The sequence below is a fragment of the Solea senegalensis genome, linkage group LG11 (genome assembly GCF_019176455.1).
Source record: "Solea senegalensis isolate Sse05_10M linkage group LG11, IFAPA_SoseM_1, whole genome shotgun sequence".
Classification (NCBI taxonomy): domain Eukaryota; kingdom Metazoa; phylum Chordata; class Actinopteri; order Pleuronectiformes; family Soleidae; genus Solea; species Solea senegalensis.
In genome coordinates this window covers 16,860,184-16,877,317 of record NC_058031.1, presented here as the reverse complement: position 1 = coordinate 16,877,317, position 17,134 = coordinate 16,860,184, and the positions used below count along the sequence as shown (strand labels likewise).

The 17,134-nt window shown below is 39.5% G+C and overlaps 2 protein-coding genes across 2 annotated transcripts; both read right to left on the bottom strand.

Annotated features, from left to right (window-relative positions):
- Positions 1-1,444: 1,444 nt before the first annotated feature.
- mad2l2 (mitotic arrest deficient 2 like 2) lies at positions 1,445-5,478 on the bottom strand. The gene is made up of 8 exons (XM_044038625.1): positions 5,164-5,478; positions 4,762-4,880; positions 4,306-4,377; positions 4,124-4,224; positions 3,874-3,968; positions 3,555-3,628; positions 3,012-3,104; positions 1,445-2,668 (listed from the first exon to the last, which is right to left on the bottom strand). The coding sequence occupies exons 1-8, from the start codon at positions 5,201-5,203 to the stop codon at positions 2,630-2,632; spliced, it is 633 nt and encodes a 210-aa protein (XP_043894560.1). The 5' UTR covers positions 5,204-5,478; the 3' UTR covers positions 1,445-2,629.
- A 1,252-nt stretch (positions 5,479-6,730) lies between these two features.
- slc35e2b (solute carrier family 35 member E2B) lies at positions 6,731-16,685 on the bottom strand. Its single transcript, XM_044038619.1, has 9 exons — positions 16,243-16,685; positions 14,963-15,426; positions 14,021-14,156; positions 12,751-12,878; positions 11,082-11,202; positions 10,950-11,003; positions 10,782-10,854; positions 9,795-9,940; positions 6,731-8,806 (listed from the first exon to the last, which is right to left on the bottom strand). The coding sequence occupies exons 2-9, from the start codon at positions 15,240-15,242 to the stop codon at positions 8,578-8,580; spliced, it is 1,167 nt and encodes a 388-aa protein (XP_043894554.1). The 5' UTR covers positions 15,243-15,426; positions 16,243-16,685; the 3' UTR covers positions 6,731-8,577.
- Positions 16,686-17,134: the final 449 nt, after the last annotated feature.

Here is a 17,134-nt window from a genome sequence, read left to right as displayed (position 1 = left end):
TTGTGATATGGCACCAGTTAGTTTTAAATGTCGCATATCGATAGCACTTTAAATGGTGAAATGGAGGTCGAAAATGCTGTGACAATGTGTATCAAACTATTTTTATGCAGTGACTATCCCATGACACCACATGAAATGTCACAATGCCTCATTAATAAATATGCTCACCAGAGTTGTAGACATTCTCGTTGCAAACTCTGAACCTGAACCCGATTCCAGGCAGCAGATAAACCTGTGAGAGGAAAGTCTTCCCTCATGGACTCCATCAAAGCCGGCAGTGTGCAGTATGATCGCTGGAACGAGGACGACATCAACATGAACGTGGAGACATCACAGTCTGCTGTGATGAGGTGAGACACGCTCGCTCCAAATACTAAATATAACATTTTTACTGAGCATTGTCAGTCAGGGTATGGATTACTCTGATAATACTGCTCGAGTACGGCTTGGGTTAGATGATTAAATAAATATTGTTTGGTTTCTGTAGCCTTCGGTATGTAATTTAGGCAAGGGTCTTGCTTTACAGAGGCTGCCATTTTGAGTCATTTTGTGTTTCTACAGCAGCCTGAATGGACAAACCAGCCCAAGCATGCAGAAGCTAACACTGTAAACAAAGAGCGAGGCCACCGTAGTTACCCGACATGCTGCGAGGAGTGAACGCAGGAGTCCTAGTCTGCATTCTCACCATTAAATGTCACTAATTCTTGCACACTTAACCTTCATCATATTTTTAGATCACATTTGCCAGCATTGCCATCACTAACTGGATACATGACATTTTCATAATGGGGTTAATTAAGCGCATGTTTGTGCGTTTCACACGACTCACACCAAAATATGCAATTCACGAAATATAAATGTTCTCCCCATGTGTGCGTGGGTTTTCTCCAGGTTCTACGGATTTGAAACATGCAGATTTGGTGGTGAGGCAAATGGGACAGTCTAAATTGACTGTAGGTGTGTTTGTCTGTATGTGTCCCTGTGACGGGCTGTCGATCAGTCCAGAGTGTGACCCTGCCTTTTGCCCCATGTCAGCTGGGACTGGCATAGCACCCCCCGCGACCCTCATGTGGAGGATAAAGTAGAAAATGGATGGACGATGGATAAATTCCGTGTCAGTACATGTTGTTAGACCTGACCACCTCATGTTCTCTTACATTCACAGACTCTACGTTAGGATTTGTGCCGGCAGCCACGGAACAGCAGTGAAGACAGCAGGGTCTCTAGCTGCGCTGGTTTCCATCTACATTATAGGATACGTAACAGGATACTACATCCACAGATGCTCATGAGAGGAGCCAAGCCAGGGAAGAGTAGAACTTGCACATTGTGGATACATTTTGAATAATTTATATTTTTTAAACTACAATGAAGCATCCCTTAATACTGAAGGGAAATCAAAGGAGCCATATATATTGTCATAAGAACTGACAATATTTCAATGTCAATATAGATTTTGTTTAATGCACAAATGTTATATTAAACATTATCTTCATGCAACTGTCATTGGTTTTAGGTTCGGGTAAAATCCTGTTGACCAGTCTGGTGTGAGCTTTTCAATATTACAAGCCAACACTGAGACCCAACCTCCTCACAATTGGTAAAGGTGTTCCACAGGGGTCAATCTTAGGTCCACCACTGTTCAAGCTCTACATAAACAACATTGTATCACACCTGCAGACTGTATTTGATCAATTCCAACAGTCTGAAGCCCATCTTAAATTCTAATAAGACTAAATAGAAGCTCTCATTCCAATAACTGTCCCAGTATGCACCCTACGACATAACAATTGAAATGGTCAATTCCTATAAATATCTGTGAATCTGGTTCCAAAATCACCTGCCAGACCCGTGTGGAACACCTTACCAAAACATTGCAGAGAAAAGTTTCTTAGCTTTTATAATATTTTTTAACAGAATTACACAAAAAAATACTGAACTAGTTTTCTGAAAGAAATAGCATATATATTTCGAGAGGCTAAGGTAAAACAGGATTTGCACCTATAAGATTGAATAAAAGAGATTTGTAGAGCAGATGCTTTAAAGACATTTTTTTCTAAAAGTTTAATAATGTTTTTACATGATATCAGACTAAAATGGAGGAAACATTAATGATGTTTGCAAAAGTATACATGAAAACAAATAGGGATCCTTGTTTTCCACAGGAACTCTATGTAAACATAACACATCACAGCTTTGACACTTGTGTCAATGTTGTCATTTATGAAACCACACCTCAAACAGAGCGAGATGGTTTAAGGCGTTGAGAACAACAGTTACTGTATGAGTATTTTTTTCCATAGGTGTGCAACACAACTGAGTCGGGGTTCAACTGATACAAGTGGGTACCACAGGATGTTTACTTCCTCTGGATGTTTTGTTGACATTTAGATGATTTAGTAAATCTACATTCAAATGCAATATGTGCTTAAATAATGGTTAGACAACAAATGTAACAGTCCAACCCAACTACAATTTGCATTTTATGAAATTCAAACTGTGTTTGAGTAGCAACAGTTCACTCTCACCCATCACACACACAAACACACACACTCATCTTTCTCTCTGACGGTTGACTGGCTACATTATGGACACTGTTCATGGTTCACTGTTGCTGCAGATGTAACACCTATGTTTTCTGGGCTCTCTCCTCAACGTAGAGCTGCATCTGTGACAGACAAAGAACAAGCAAATATCACCAAGTGTGGGAGCATTTCAATGATGATGGCATTTTCAATGCAACAAAACAGAGTCACAGAACCAGGCAACATAGTGTGTGACCTCAGAGGCTGCAGAAATAGTCTACGTCCATACCTTAAATGGCCCATTTGTTGACCAGATAGTTACAATAGTAACTTAAACGTTTCCTATCAATTATCTTTGCCCATAATCACATAAATTATTAATCATTCATTTTAATGGCCTCTCCTGGCTCACCAGCAGCACCTTCCACCTGCTGAGTGTTAAAACTATTTAACTTAACTAATCTATAGTAGGTAATTTGTGCTCACTTTTACGATGTCAGATGTCATGGTCTTCAGTGGGATGAGTCTTGGCTCCTGCATGTGAACTTCCTGCTCATCAGCAACTATCCATGGAAAATCCTGGGGAAGACAATGCACACATTTGTTACACAGCACATGCATGTACAGCAATTATTCTGTGCTTGGATTAGGGTTGTTCCAACTGTGAAATGTAATTGTCTTCCATTCATTTTATACCATAATTATAAGCCTAAACTATTGGTTTATTTATTTTTATTTTCTACAGTATATATCATTACTGAAGACATCCAAACTATGAAAGAGCACATAGAATTATGTAGTACACAAAAACAGAATATGTTTTATATTTTAGATTCTTCAAAGTCACCAGCCTTTGCTTTGCTGACAGCTTTGCACACTCTTGGCATTCTCTCAATCAGCTTCATGCTAAATAATTGCAGTAAGAAAAATAATCACTATAAGCAGTTATGTAATATACAAAGAAACCTCTGGTAGTGATAACGATGCACAACATACTGCTGTGTTAGTGCAGTGCTTTATAAACCTCACCTTGATGACTTGAACTTTCTCCATGTTGCGGGTGGCAGAATCTCTGGTATGTACAAGTACTGTGAAGGAACACCCTGTAACCAAACAAGAAAAAAAAGGTCAAACAAATAGATCTATGAGCTGATCTATGATCTCATGCTTATCATTCACGGTTCATAGTAATTCCTTAAAGTGACTGAACTTAAGCATTTGCTGACTGACGTGCCAAATCCTGACTAGGAGGATTGTGAAGTGTGTTGATTTAAAAAATAAATAATAGAAAGTATGTTGTGCGTTTGTTTATTCCACTGTAATTATATTTAATCACTGTTGATGTTACCTGGTGGGTTATTATTTAAAACAGCGTCACACACACTGATTTTCAGGATGAATGCCCTCAGCAGCTGCTCTACATGTGAGAGTAAAGTGTCTGAGCTGGAAAACAAAAGGCACAAGTCAGGACCATGGTCAAGCTGACAACATAAACACAAAACAACAAGCATGTTCATTTGGCAGCAGTACAAGAAAGATATTTGTTCAATATGATAATAATAATAATAATAATAATGATAAATGAATCAGGAGAAAACCTGATGGACAGTAGCGGAGGTTGGGAAATCTCAAACACAAATCTCTCCACTGGATGATGCTCTTTGTCCATGATGACAACTACCACCTTCTCTGCATCATTCTGGAAGGTAAGAGGGGGAAGACATCAGCACAGATGACACGTTACCTGATATCCATCTGTACCCTCCAGTGCATGTCTTACCTTTTCAATGAGTGGCTTCACACAGTGTAGTGTGTCTTGAATATACTGATTTAGCTCTGGGTGGCATGACATCTAGAAATAAACACACCACAGAGACAGGTAGGTATGAGAGGTAAAAGTAACAGTAGATGTCACTTCTGTGAGCATGTTATAAAAATACAACGTACACCAACTTGGCACTTTATTACTTATTCAGCGGATAATTAACACATGTAATCAGTCAATCATACGGCAGCAGCTCAATACATTTAAGCATGTAGACATGGTCATGTCGACCTGCTTAATTTCTAATAACGAAATTAAGATAAAAAAAAGGTGGTATGTCTCAGACAATTTACTGAGATCTCCAAACACAACTATCCCCAGAGGACCATACTGGGTATCTCACCTGCCACATTATTAGGCATCGTCAAGTGTACCTAATAAAATTGCTGGTGGGTGTAAATGTATGTGTACCTGCACAGGTACGTTGTATTTCTTTCTCTTCTGGAATATTCCAGAGGGATAAACTTCGCGGACATACAGGATAAGATGAATAGCGACCTCAAGGAATTCACAGAGGATGTCAGCAACCACTGAAAAGAGACAAATCCACAGGGTGATGTAGGACTAACTCACACTAAACCAAATACAAATGTCAACAAGTTAGTGTTTACTGATATTCTTTCACATACGACAACAGGGCGAAGATTTTATAGAAAATATACATTTGCTGATTGTATTTGGCAAATGTACATTTTTGGCCGGTAAAAGATTAAATATTTTGAGAAAAAACATTGTGTATAAAAGCAGAAAGTGAGGGGAAAATCGTCCCGTGTACAACTGCTTGATCATTTCATGCTGGTTTGGTTTTCTTACCTTGTCCAAAATTAAGGTCTTGTCTTGTTAGAGTTGTCATATTTTATTCCAAATACAAACTGTCAAACGAATCAAGGAGTTAATTGTGTATTTGCTAACGTTAGCAAAGCAACAGAGAGTCAAACCTTCATTATCTTTCTACCGTTCGAGAACCGACTTTATTCGTATGAGAACACAAGAAAAAGCAGAGGTAAAATTCCAGTTCTAAAAAATATTCGACGAACGAATGATTGAAAACATTAAACGAGCCGATACGCCGCTTTTCAGTCCTTCGTGTCGCATTTCACCGACGTCACTTCTTGTTTACGAGCAGATTGCAGTCCATTTATGATGACGTTATCTTTTGTTTGTTTTTCTTCTGCTACTCGTCTCCTAATGGCGTATTGCTGCCTCCTATAGGTTCGCTCCAGAACTACACACTGACCTCGTCACAACATGTACAATACATCAGTGAAGAAAATGAACATGTTCACTCTAGATCGTTTTTAAATTATGATCCAGAGACTCAAGAAGATACACCAGAGATGTTTTTATTTAGTATTTCAGTAAATAAAGGTCTTCTCTATATAGAAGAATATAGCAATAACATTTAGTACTGTGCTAAACTTTACATACAGCCTATAATCCACTTAGTGCATATATTTTGCCTTTTACCTTTTCTGAGGCTATTCTATGGTTAAAAACATAAATACCACTCTTTTGTTATTTCTCCCATTATCCTTGAATTTGAGTAAAGCAAATTAAGATTTCCTATATGCAAACAAAGGGCACATTTCTCTTAAACATCTGTATTTGTATGTGAGCGCTACACCATTACTATAACAATCCATCCACCTAGCAGGTGAGACATATCCAGATGTTGATTAAAGAGCATGATTATTGTAAAGGTGTGGACTTGAAGTGGTCACAATAAAAGGACATTCTGACATGTGCAGTTCTATCAAGGAACACATATGCCACAAGTTTTGAGGTGGCATGCAGTTGTCATGCCAACTGCAGGAATGTCCACCAGAGCTGTTGTTTGTGAACTGAATCCTCATTTCAGAGAATTACACTTGTTCAGAACTTCAGACCAAGTGTAAGCACACCAGCGCAGGAGTCAGGTGTCTTCACCTGAGACACTGTCTGAGATCAGCCACCCACACAGATGAGCAAACGGTTAAATGCATGGATGGAGAAATTCCGCAATGAGACCAGCTCAGGGAGGTTCAGCTTGTCTGCCTCATGCTACTGACAATGATAATGCACATGCAGCAAATATGAAGCATTACTAAAATGATTGAAAACATGTAGCAACTAGACAATTTAAAGACTTTGTCTGGACATGTGCAGAGTCGGAGAACTAAAGCTGTGATTGAGGCTCAGGATCAGGTTAACATGATTGTTAACCCAATGCCTAATGCTCATTGTTAAATGGATGCTCTAAATTGAGTAAGAGCACATCTCCTCCTGGAATAGGGAAAATAATAACAGCAGCTATTATCTTGATGTATGTTGTGTTTCAAAGTGAGCCACAAAGTAGAAATGTCATACTTTATATCCAGCAATAAGAAAAATACACAAGCCATTTTTAATAACGTCATGAAGTTTTTTTGTTTAATTAAAGTGGTCAACTTCAACAGGATTTCATATTTGTTAATGACACAGCAATCGCCTGAGAGAATGGAACATGGTGACATTGGCCCCATCAATACATCTGTTGACTCCTTCACAAACAATTCAATTCAATTCATTTGTGGATAAAAACAAAACATGAATTAATCACAGTAAGCAAATGCAAAATGTTTAGTGAACAGAGTAGTTCAAAAATATTCATTAAAAAATCAACACTCAAACTTTCACTGGACTCTCTGTCCTGGCCCCACACTGTTTGCATCAAGTTTCAAGTTATTTCTCTGTAGAAAGTTTGAGAAAATTAAAGTAAAATATAGCTCAATTTTCCATAAAAGATATCTGGACATTCCACAGTAAAATAATAATTAAATAAGTTGAATGGATTCCTACTCCCAACCATCCGCACTGTCTTTTCACAGTCCAAATTTAGAGAATATTTAAGGAAACAACAAATCTCTGATAATGCTAAGTGCAATTTCCTACCGTACAATATTTATAAAAACAACCTTTTACTGTATTCGTCTTGTGTGTATTTATTTCATCATTAATATTAGTTTTGGGAACTTGGGGTTTGTCTAAAACTTCTTTGATTGTCTGGTTGTCAGTCATAACTGATTCAAGCAAAAAGCTCCCAAAAACAAACAACTACAAAAGCCCCATTATTATTATTATTATGGATAAACAGCAACTTATAAATCCTTTCTAAGCCTGTTTAACTAATCATGGATGCCATCCCAACATGCAGTATAGAGCATATATCAGTTTACAAAAAGAATAGGCACATAAATGCCTAAATATGCGCAACAGTTCATGATAGATGAAAAGCATTCCTAGAATGCAGTATGTGGTTAAAAAGTGTGGAACAGCCAGTCGAAGGCTCCTAAAACCTCATACCCCTGGCACTTGTGCCCTCTTTGCGAGACGTTTTAGGTTTGTACGACACATCACATCAGGTTTTTTCACGAACGCATACATTCAGTGGCTGCTGTACCACAGATGAGAGACAAAATGAGCAAACACTGTAAAAGTAAGACAAAAACCTTACAGAAGTCACTTCCTTCAGAGAACGGAAGGACACCCTGAGCTTTCCCGTTCACTAACTAACCAGCTAACAACATAGCACAGGATCAAGAGTGTATTTGAGGTCCTCATCACAGGGACCGATGAACATTTCCACAGGACAGTGTGACGGCTTTGGAAGGCCAGTCAGACCAGTGACTTTTGCCAAGCCAGTCACAACAGAATGACACAGAATAGAACCCGGGGGTGGGGGGGGGGTTTAAAACGCCAAACTGTAGAAATGTTTCAAACGTCGCAAAGTCTGTCTTTAGAAGTCAGTAAAACCCAGACACAGTCCTGATGTTTTACTGTACAAACCAGATTTGTATGATGCCATGTTTATTACAGCGACAGCACTTCCAGTCCGGAGACAATGCTGGGACTGTGTATTCAGCGCTGATGAAGGGACTGTTTTTTAAAGGATAAATCTCTAATGTGAAGCATTTAGGAGAAATCTATTGACAGAAATAGAATAAAAAATATACCACTGCATTTATTTTCATTTTCTCTATAAATAAATCAGAATGAAGGACTTAAAACCCAGAATTGTTCCAAATCAACGCGTTTCCTTTACTCCCAGGTGCAGGTCCTATGCACTGAACCTCTACATGGCTTGTGATTAGAGTCCCGTTGTTGCTTGTCAAAGTTTGCATTGAGCTGCTTTAACTGCGGTGTGTAAATATCCAACCTAAAATCAAATAGTTTTGTTTTCACTTGATCCCTTTAAAAGCAGCTTTGTCGTCAGTGAGATGGAGAGGGATGGAATTTCTGGTCCTCCGGCAGTGGTTTATGGTTCTGCTCAGCAGCCAGTGCCTGTAAGTTTTCCCTCTGGATCTGTCTGGCCTTGTTGTACAAGAAGACGCCGATAAACACCAGGACAGTGCCAGTGGCGCTGAGGATGGTGATGTGGTTACTGAACACGATGATGCTCAGCCATACTGATAGAGCGTGCTTGACAGTACTGGCAACACTGATGAAAGGACAAGGTGTTAACATCACATTCAGCCGCTTTGAGAAACATGTGATTTGGTGATTTGGTGTTTGTTGTTGATGTTATTATTCTGCCTCTGCTTGGTCTTTGTGAACATTGCAACGTCAACGTCAGTTTTATGCTGCGTCGTTCATCGGACAGACGGAGCGTTTGTGTTTACTGCAGCAGCAGCACAGGCGGGCGGGGACAAACTGTGTCAAAAACTGCTGAATTACTTTTTTTTTGGGTGCTTCTTTGTGTATTCACTCATACTCCAACCTCTCTGTAATTGTCTGGCTTTACTAGCACAATGCCATCTGCCTCCACATAAAACAAATCACTTCCAACAGATCTCAACACCAGTATATTTAGAAATACAGAGAGTAGTACGGAGCTGATAACCAATGATATGACATCCAATGACATCCGTTTATATGTAAAAGTTTAAAGGTAAGACTCACTCCCACTTAAAACTAGTCAATCAGTAACACTTGCCATAAAGATTATTATATAAGTATTGTTTCCTTATTACAACATTTTTACCATTGTTATTAAGAATTAATACTTGATATTGAATTAAATAAGACAGTACACATCTCTATATCAAAATTATTACAGATTGGTTGGAGATATAGGTGTGCTATGCTAACAGATGTCTGGTCCCACCCCTGGTTTGTCACTGCATTTTCAGTTCCCAATAATCCCCATAATCTGTAAACACACTTAATGTGAAACATCAGTGCAATGCCCCTTTAAGATAAATTGAAAGTGGGAGCAAATATGCATGGCTGGAAAACATCTGTACTGTAATAAATACAGGTTACTTCAAGCATATTTGCAAAGCTCACCAGGAACTCTGTTGTACAGGAGACTAAGGTTAATACAGTGTAATAATCAGCCTCATCGGAAAACAAGGACTGGGTTGTAATGTATTCATCGAGTCGATTCCAGAGTCAATGTTATAGAAGGGTTTGTGTCTGTCTCTTACCTGAAGGTAACAGGGGAAATCCGTCCCATGAGAGCGTAGGCTGTGACACTCTGCAGGTGGAACAGGAAGCCGTCAAAAAGCAGCAACAGGATAATGTCTTGACTGAAGATGAAGCTCCGCCTGCTCTTCCCAATCACCGGAATGTCCTGGAAACATAGACACGCAGTGCAACATTAACTCTGGTGCATCAGCATCTTTAATGTGTTGCTACTCATCTGTCTCCAATGATAGTCCTGTCCATGTAAACATAGTTTGGGTCAATAAATATTCTTTAGCCCCACTTCAACAAAGCGGTACAGTTCAGTGTGTAAGAATTTGAGTTTCCATATTAAGAGCAAGCACGGAGGTCTGGCTCCTACAGGGTGGAGATAGACTCACTGCAGTCCGTTGAACTGACGACAGAGAATCACCACTTCAGTGTGATGGTTTTTTCGCACAGCCTTCTTTCATACCAGACTCGTCTTATTCTTGTAATAAACAGCTGCATGCCAAGAAGACGGAAGATGGAATGCTGGATGTCCTCCATTGTTACCCTTTGTTAAACGTGTCTTGTTCTTCTCCTTAATGCCATTTATTAGCAAGCTATGCTGTGTCACGCTTCTATGACGCCACACTGTTTCTTTAGCCGACACATCTGCATCAATCGCTCATAATTTACGCTAAACTGTAGTGAAACCAGGAGCCAGATCAGGGTTTATCTTTCCAAACGGCTCTGTGTGATGAGCTGAACTGCACTGCACTGCCTGGTGGAAACAAGTCCTTAAGTAGGTAAACTTCCTGGACTCACATTTGGCTGATTAGAGGTGCTCTTTGGATGGAAAACACACTTTGAAATGCCTTCAATGTAATGCCATGGTCATGTTTGAGGCAATGCATTTTGGCCTTGAGGAAATTAATCTAACAAATAACTCTCCTTAATTTTGTGTAATTATTCTCATTATATAACAGATCTAATTAAATGTTGCAGCAACTTCTGTTTGTACCTACCATGAGGAACACCCAAGCAGGAATAAGCATGATGACTGCTGCTGCACTGGTATAGAACTGCAGCTCAGGAGGGCTGAAATAAGATGATTAGATAATTGAACAATGAGTTTTTAATAGCACAGGAATGTTAATTTGTACAGCTACCAACATAGAATCTCAGGCCGGTACCTGAACTTGTATCTGTCTCCACTGAGCAGCTTTTTGGAGAACACATTCTGCAAACTGAAATCAGAGATGCAGGTTGCAAAGTTAAGTCAAAGCACTGTGCTGTGGAAAAGCTGTGTTTGAGCGCTGCAGTACCAGTCCATGATGTTGGTGGAGAGAGCAGCGCAGAAACCAAGCATGTTGAAGCTACTCTCTGTGGCTGTGCAGAGGGCCAGGCCGGCCATGACAGGGAACAAGGACAGGTTTACCCAAAGTCCTGCAGCGTGGAAAACAGAACAGCACACGTATGTATGTATGTTTACATGATGAGATAATCAAACTATTGTGTAAGTCCAACTAAAACTAGGCTTTTAAAATAAATGAAACTGTCATAAATAACCTCAATCCTCACAGAAGCTCAGCTTCTAGTGAATGTTTATTCGGGTTGTCCCGATACAACTTTTTTACTTCCGATACGATACTGATATTGCAACTTTGAGTATTGGCCGATACCGATCCGATAACAGCACGAATCATACATACTTTAATTACTTATTTTGTGGTGTGGAATGTTAGAATAGGCTTGATCAAGTGATATTACTTAAACAGAGAACAATAGTCAGCAACAGTAGGTATGAGAAAAACTGACCCAATGGGTATAACCAATGGGTTACATAAATTTTAACCTTTCAACATAAAATATTAGATTTTTTGCCATGTTAATTTAATATAGTCTATGGTTAATTTCATCAAATGGGGGTGTTTTCACAGCACCCGTGTTTCACAGGTAACAGCGTGGTAACACCCCCCTTGTTTTCACTATTGTGGATTAGCCCAACCCACACATGGTGAGTGACTCGTCCCGCAGGTACATCCAGAGCCCTGAGGCCGGCCGCAGACGTACTTAGCTCTGTGTGGAGCTCCAGGACACATTTAAAACACAGAAAGCTCTTGGCATGGCTGGTTTTTGGGGTATAATTAACAAATGGAGGCTGTCAGGTGGTGCTGGTTTATGAAATAATGTTGTTTTAGCAGCTCGCCTCAGGATGAGCTAGTGTGGTGATAACGGCCAGCTCACAATTGCTGTGCGGCTTCGTAGCCTCTGATTTCAGAGGTTAAAGAAACCTCTGAAATAGCAGTAGCACACACACGCTGTTGTTGTGATTATGTGGGCTCTACATACATCTAACACGCAGAGCCCACGTGATCACAACGGGCACTGCTGTATAGAAGTGCTGGAGCGGAATGGACCGCTTGTATTGGAGCGCCTTTTGCCCCATGTCAGCTAGGATTGGCTCCAGGCCCCTGCACTCCTCATGTGGAGGATACAGAGGTAGACAATGAATGATTGAATGAACACTGCAGGCCATTTAGACCTGGTATGAGGATGCATTCAGGACAGATTGGGTGTCTTCAGACCTAAAACCCACTTTAGCGCATGTGTGAATGGACACTGCCCAAACTAGTGCCACTGGAGTTTCACAAACTGGAATTTCTAGCACATAAACAGACACACCCAGCGCACCTCAGCATAGTCACACTATGTTCTTTGTGACAAGAGCTCCACTTATTTTATCTCATCACACTTTTGTGTGTCACCAAACCCACACAGTTCCCTCACACACTGGATAAAGACAGATGTGAATGGAGGAAGACCTTTATTTGTAACAAACTGCAGTCTCACCATTAGATGTCCCTAATTTAACCTTTAAAGGATAAGCCCGAATTTTATAAATTCTGTGACAAGAGAAAAAACAGAAGGCAATTTGCATCATAAAAGAAAGAATGCCCACTTGAGCCCCTCTTACAGTGTTACAGTGTTTACCTGTGTACTCGCCAAGAATCAGCCTGGACATGATGACAGTGAAGATGGGTGCTGAGCTCTTCACCGTCTCTGCAAACGACACTGCCACATTCTTCAAGCTCACCAAGCCCAGAACCACTGTGGTGAACCTGCCAAAGAAGATGTCAAAGCAGGAAGTTAACACATGTTTTATTTTTGGAACATTCAATAACTACTACTACTTCCTTAGGATATTTGCATATCAACAGTGAAACAAAAAAAAGAACGAGCAGGTGAAATACGACACACACTTTTATTGTGTAGCAATTCTTGTCACGCAATAGGAAACAGGTGGTGTCAGTGTCTAGCAATGGTGAGCTAGTGCTCAGTAAATTTATTTAAAAATTAAAAACCACACCTATACAAGATCAACACTTGTTGAGAGATGAGAGCTAGGAGCATAAGGATGTTTGTCTTTTAGCTTACTGTTGACTGGTTAAGCCTCACCCATACTAAAGGATAACTGGCCAGATTTTGGTCCCAATTTGGTCCTTCCAGCAATTGGCCAAATTATTCTGTAGTGTGAGGGGTTTAGAGACGCAATTTTAACATCAGAGTCTTCCCGATTTCAAATCGTAAGTATTAAACATGTTTGGGGCGTGAGCAGAACCCCGCAACAACCAATGAGAGCGAGTTTTTTTTTTGCATTTCTGAGCACAACACATCACGCACACACAACAGCTACTAACCGATGATGCTGACAGTCTGCCACCATGTCTGTTTTACATTAAATCACAGAAGTTTCTGTGTGATCCCAAATGTCATCATTTGATTAAAGGCCGAGTGTGTGGTCCTGCTTCTTTACTGTGTCTGTGCTTTCTCAGGATTAAAACATTGAAAACCGATTACAAAGATCATTGTGTCTGTGGTCTCCCATGTTTTTAAAATAAAGTCAGTTTTGAAAATCCTCTAGTGTGGGGCAGGCTTTAGACATGTGCAAGACAAAATTTGACCAATGATGGTCATGAAAATGAAAGCGACAATGCCGCACAGTGAATTTCAGTCGCTGATGTGAAGGCCTACATTAGAAAATGATGTAAATAAAGAGCATCAATAGCTGTAGCAAACTTTTCCACCTCTCTCAAGCATAAAAACGTATCTCGGTGTTTCCATTCAGGTGTTTGTATGTGCAAATTGAGAAAACGATGCTGATGGAAACCCACATATTGGCTGGATACAGATTTGAAAAATATTAATGTGCAAGTCAACACCTGAGGGCCTTTAGAAGCAACTATTGACCCTTAGAACCCACCTCATGAGTCCAACAAACAGCATGATCATGATGAAGTTGGAGGGATACTCAGTTCTAGTCTTGTGCTGGTACAGGCAACAGGGAATGTACATCTTTAGGCAGCCAATGACTGTGGTGGACACCATCTGAACAGCACCTACAGAAACATGGGATGATACATGTTGTATATTTATATTAGTGCTATTTGAATTTGGATGATCGCTTAAAGCACTTTTAGTACAGTTTTTCACCCATTCGCACACAGTAATGAAGCAGATGTACATGCTGATTCAAATGAACTAAAAAGTGTGTGTTTTAAGGCTAGAGAAGCCCTTATTTGCTGTATTTTATGTTCGCACATGATCTACTTCACACTTAAGACAGTGAGCCTACAAACTGCTGCATGATTGTGTTTTTGAACTGTGTTCGAAAGTCTGATGCAGAATAAAAATAGAAAATGTGCTCACTGTGAATAAGAGGTCATGTTAATAAAGTTGTTTCTTACACAGGTGTTGCATGTCTCTGCATTTTATTTTACATGGCTGGAAGGTGGAGAAATTCTCAAAGGTGTACTTTTACTTACAAGGTACATATTCAGTTGAATTGCTAAAATATACAGATACACATATACAGTATTTATAATATATAGTAAATAATACGTTCAACATCTGTAGTGTAAAAGTTTCTGTTGTTCTATAACAACAACAACAACAACAATAAAAATAATAACGGTAATAATAATAATAATAATAATAGTAGCGATACATTATTTGGTGTGTTGTCCTGTGTGCAGAGATATGAGACATAAACACAGCTGAAGTGACAAACACAGAGGGAGTCACGTGGAGCTGATAGGCTTTATCAACATAGTGTGAACTTATTTGACGATGGTTTGAATATAAAATATAAAATTTGTATAATCAAACCTTACAAACACAAGTTGTTCATATGACTTTTCCTTACCCAGCATGCTGGGCTCCCCCTCCAACAGTGACAAGATGTACTTGTTGAGGAAAAGGGTGCAGAAGCTGAAGAAGTACCAGAAGCTCAAGTAGATCAAAGAACGCCAGTTCCACACCCCGGACTCAGCCTCCAGCACTATGGTCTCTGTGATTGTGACCTTCAGTACCTGCTCTCCTGGCAGGCTCTCACTGCGGGCCAGCACCACGTGCTCCTGACGGGTGCGGAATGGTGACAGGAGGTGCAACAGCATGTGCCTGGTAGGAGGCCTGTTCCCGGACATCACAGCCGCTTACCTCGTGGCCCTCAGGGGCCCGATAGGTGGGTGAGAAAAGTGAAGGTAAGGAGCTGATGGCGTGTTTAAAGGCTAGTCTATCTTCTGATTGGTCCTAACATTGATAAGCGTGTCTCTCGGTTGTGCAGAGGTCGGTAGGAATGCTCCGAGGACTGGTCCCTTGCTGCAGCAGCTGGAAAGAATAAAAACCATGTGGTGTCAAGTGATAAAAACAGAAGGATAATGATGATCGAATAAGTGGTTTTGTCTCGTACTGGTCTGATAATTCACATGCGATCACAATTACATACATATATTCACCAATCAGCCAAAACATTGAAACCATTAATCTTAATGTTGTACCTGATCATCCTCACAAATTAGGTCATTATCTACATTTTCAATTTCATTTTTTTAAATACAATTGTCTACATAGAATAATTTATAGACACATGAAGATGAAAACATAAATCAAGATTTTAAATGCATCAGCAACTTGGTTTTATCTCCATAATAGATAATAATACAATAACACCTTTGAATCCTTGTATGTCCAACTCTGTCGCAACAAAACTCAACCAAATGTATAAAATGTGGCTGCCATTTGTCTGTGATACTGATAAATGAATAACATTTAATTTACCCCAATTTATAAAGTGACTGTAATTGTTAATATTACTAATAGTTTTTATATATATATAAATATATATATATATATATATAAATATATATATATATATATATATATATATATATATATATATGTATATACATATATAAAATCGCAATATATGTAAAAAAACAAACAAACACCACAGTTACATTAACACACGCTGCAGTGGTGTGTCTTTAAGAAATGAATCACAGCAGAAAGAGCTGGTGATGTGGCTCCCACTGGAGATAAGTGAACACAAGCTTAACAAATGCTCACATACAATAAACTTGTTTGACTTCAACAGAGACTTTGTGTGTTTGTGTTTATATTGACATTATCAACTAAGAACGTTACCTTAAAGCACGAGATCAGTGTGCAGTAGTTAGCTTCTTCTCACAGTGTCTTCACATGGAGCCAGGTACACTTATTTTTCCTTGAAGCGAGACACTTCAGTTTGGACCGATAAAACAATAAACAGCAAACTGTTTTATCGGTCGCTCGACAAAGTGACTGCACCACCACGACAGTCAGCGCCAGACAGCGACAGTCAGCAGCAGCAACAAGAGCTTCGACGGAGTTACACACACTGTTTGCTAGCTGCCGTTTGTTAGCACAAGCGGAGGCGCCGTCAAGGGAATACTACTGTCGGCCATTGCCCGCGGCCACCGAATAGTAAAAGACTACAGCACGAGAGAACACAGACAGCTAACATGACTCCCTCTCTATACTGCTACTGTACCTGCTAACCATTCTTGTACGCAGACGTTGCATTGGCCCCTGAAATCATACGTCAACGTCGTCGCCATATTGGTCCGGTCAATGCGGTAAAATATAACATTTTATATATATATATATATATATATATACATATACATATATACATAGGAGATAACAACATCCAAACCAACGATAATAAAAAATAATGACAATGGAAATTATAATATAATTGTATGTTTTAGTGTTGTTGCTATACTATACCTATACAGTTAATCATACACTTTTAATGTTACAGTGGTACACCATACTATGTAGGTCTACATAGAAAAAAATTAGAAGGTATTGCGTTTTTTAAAAAATAAAGTTTTATTACCTACTACACGCAGATCATACACAACAGTTTGTGAAGCGGAAACATTGTTGTTTTCTTTCAAACACTGTTAATTGATCGTCTTGCCCGGAGAAATATGGCGGCGAACCCGAAACCATAGCCGGATGTGGACTATATTTCAAATTAAAATTCCTATAC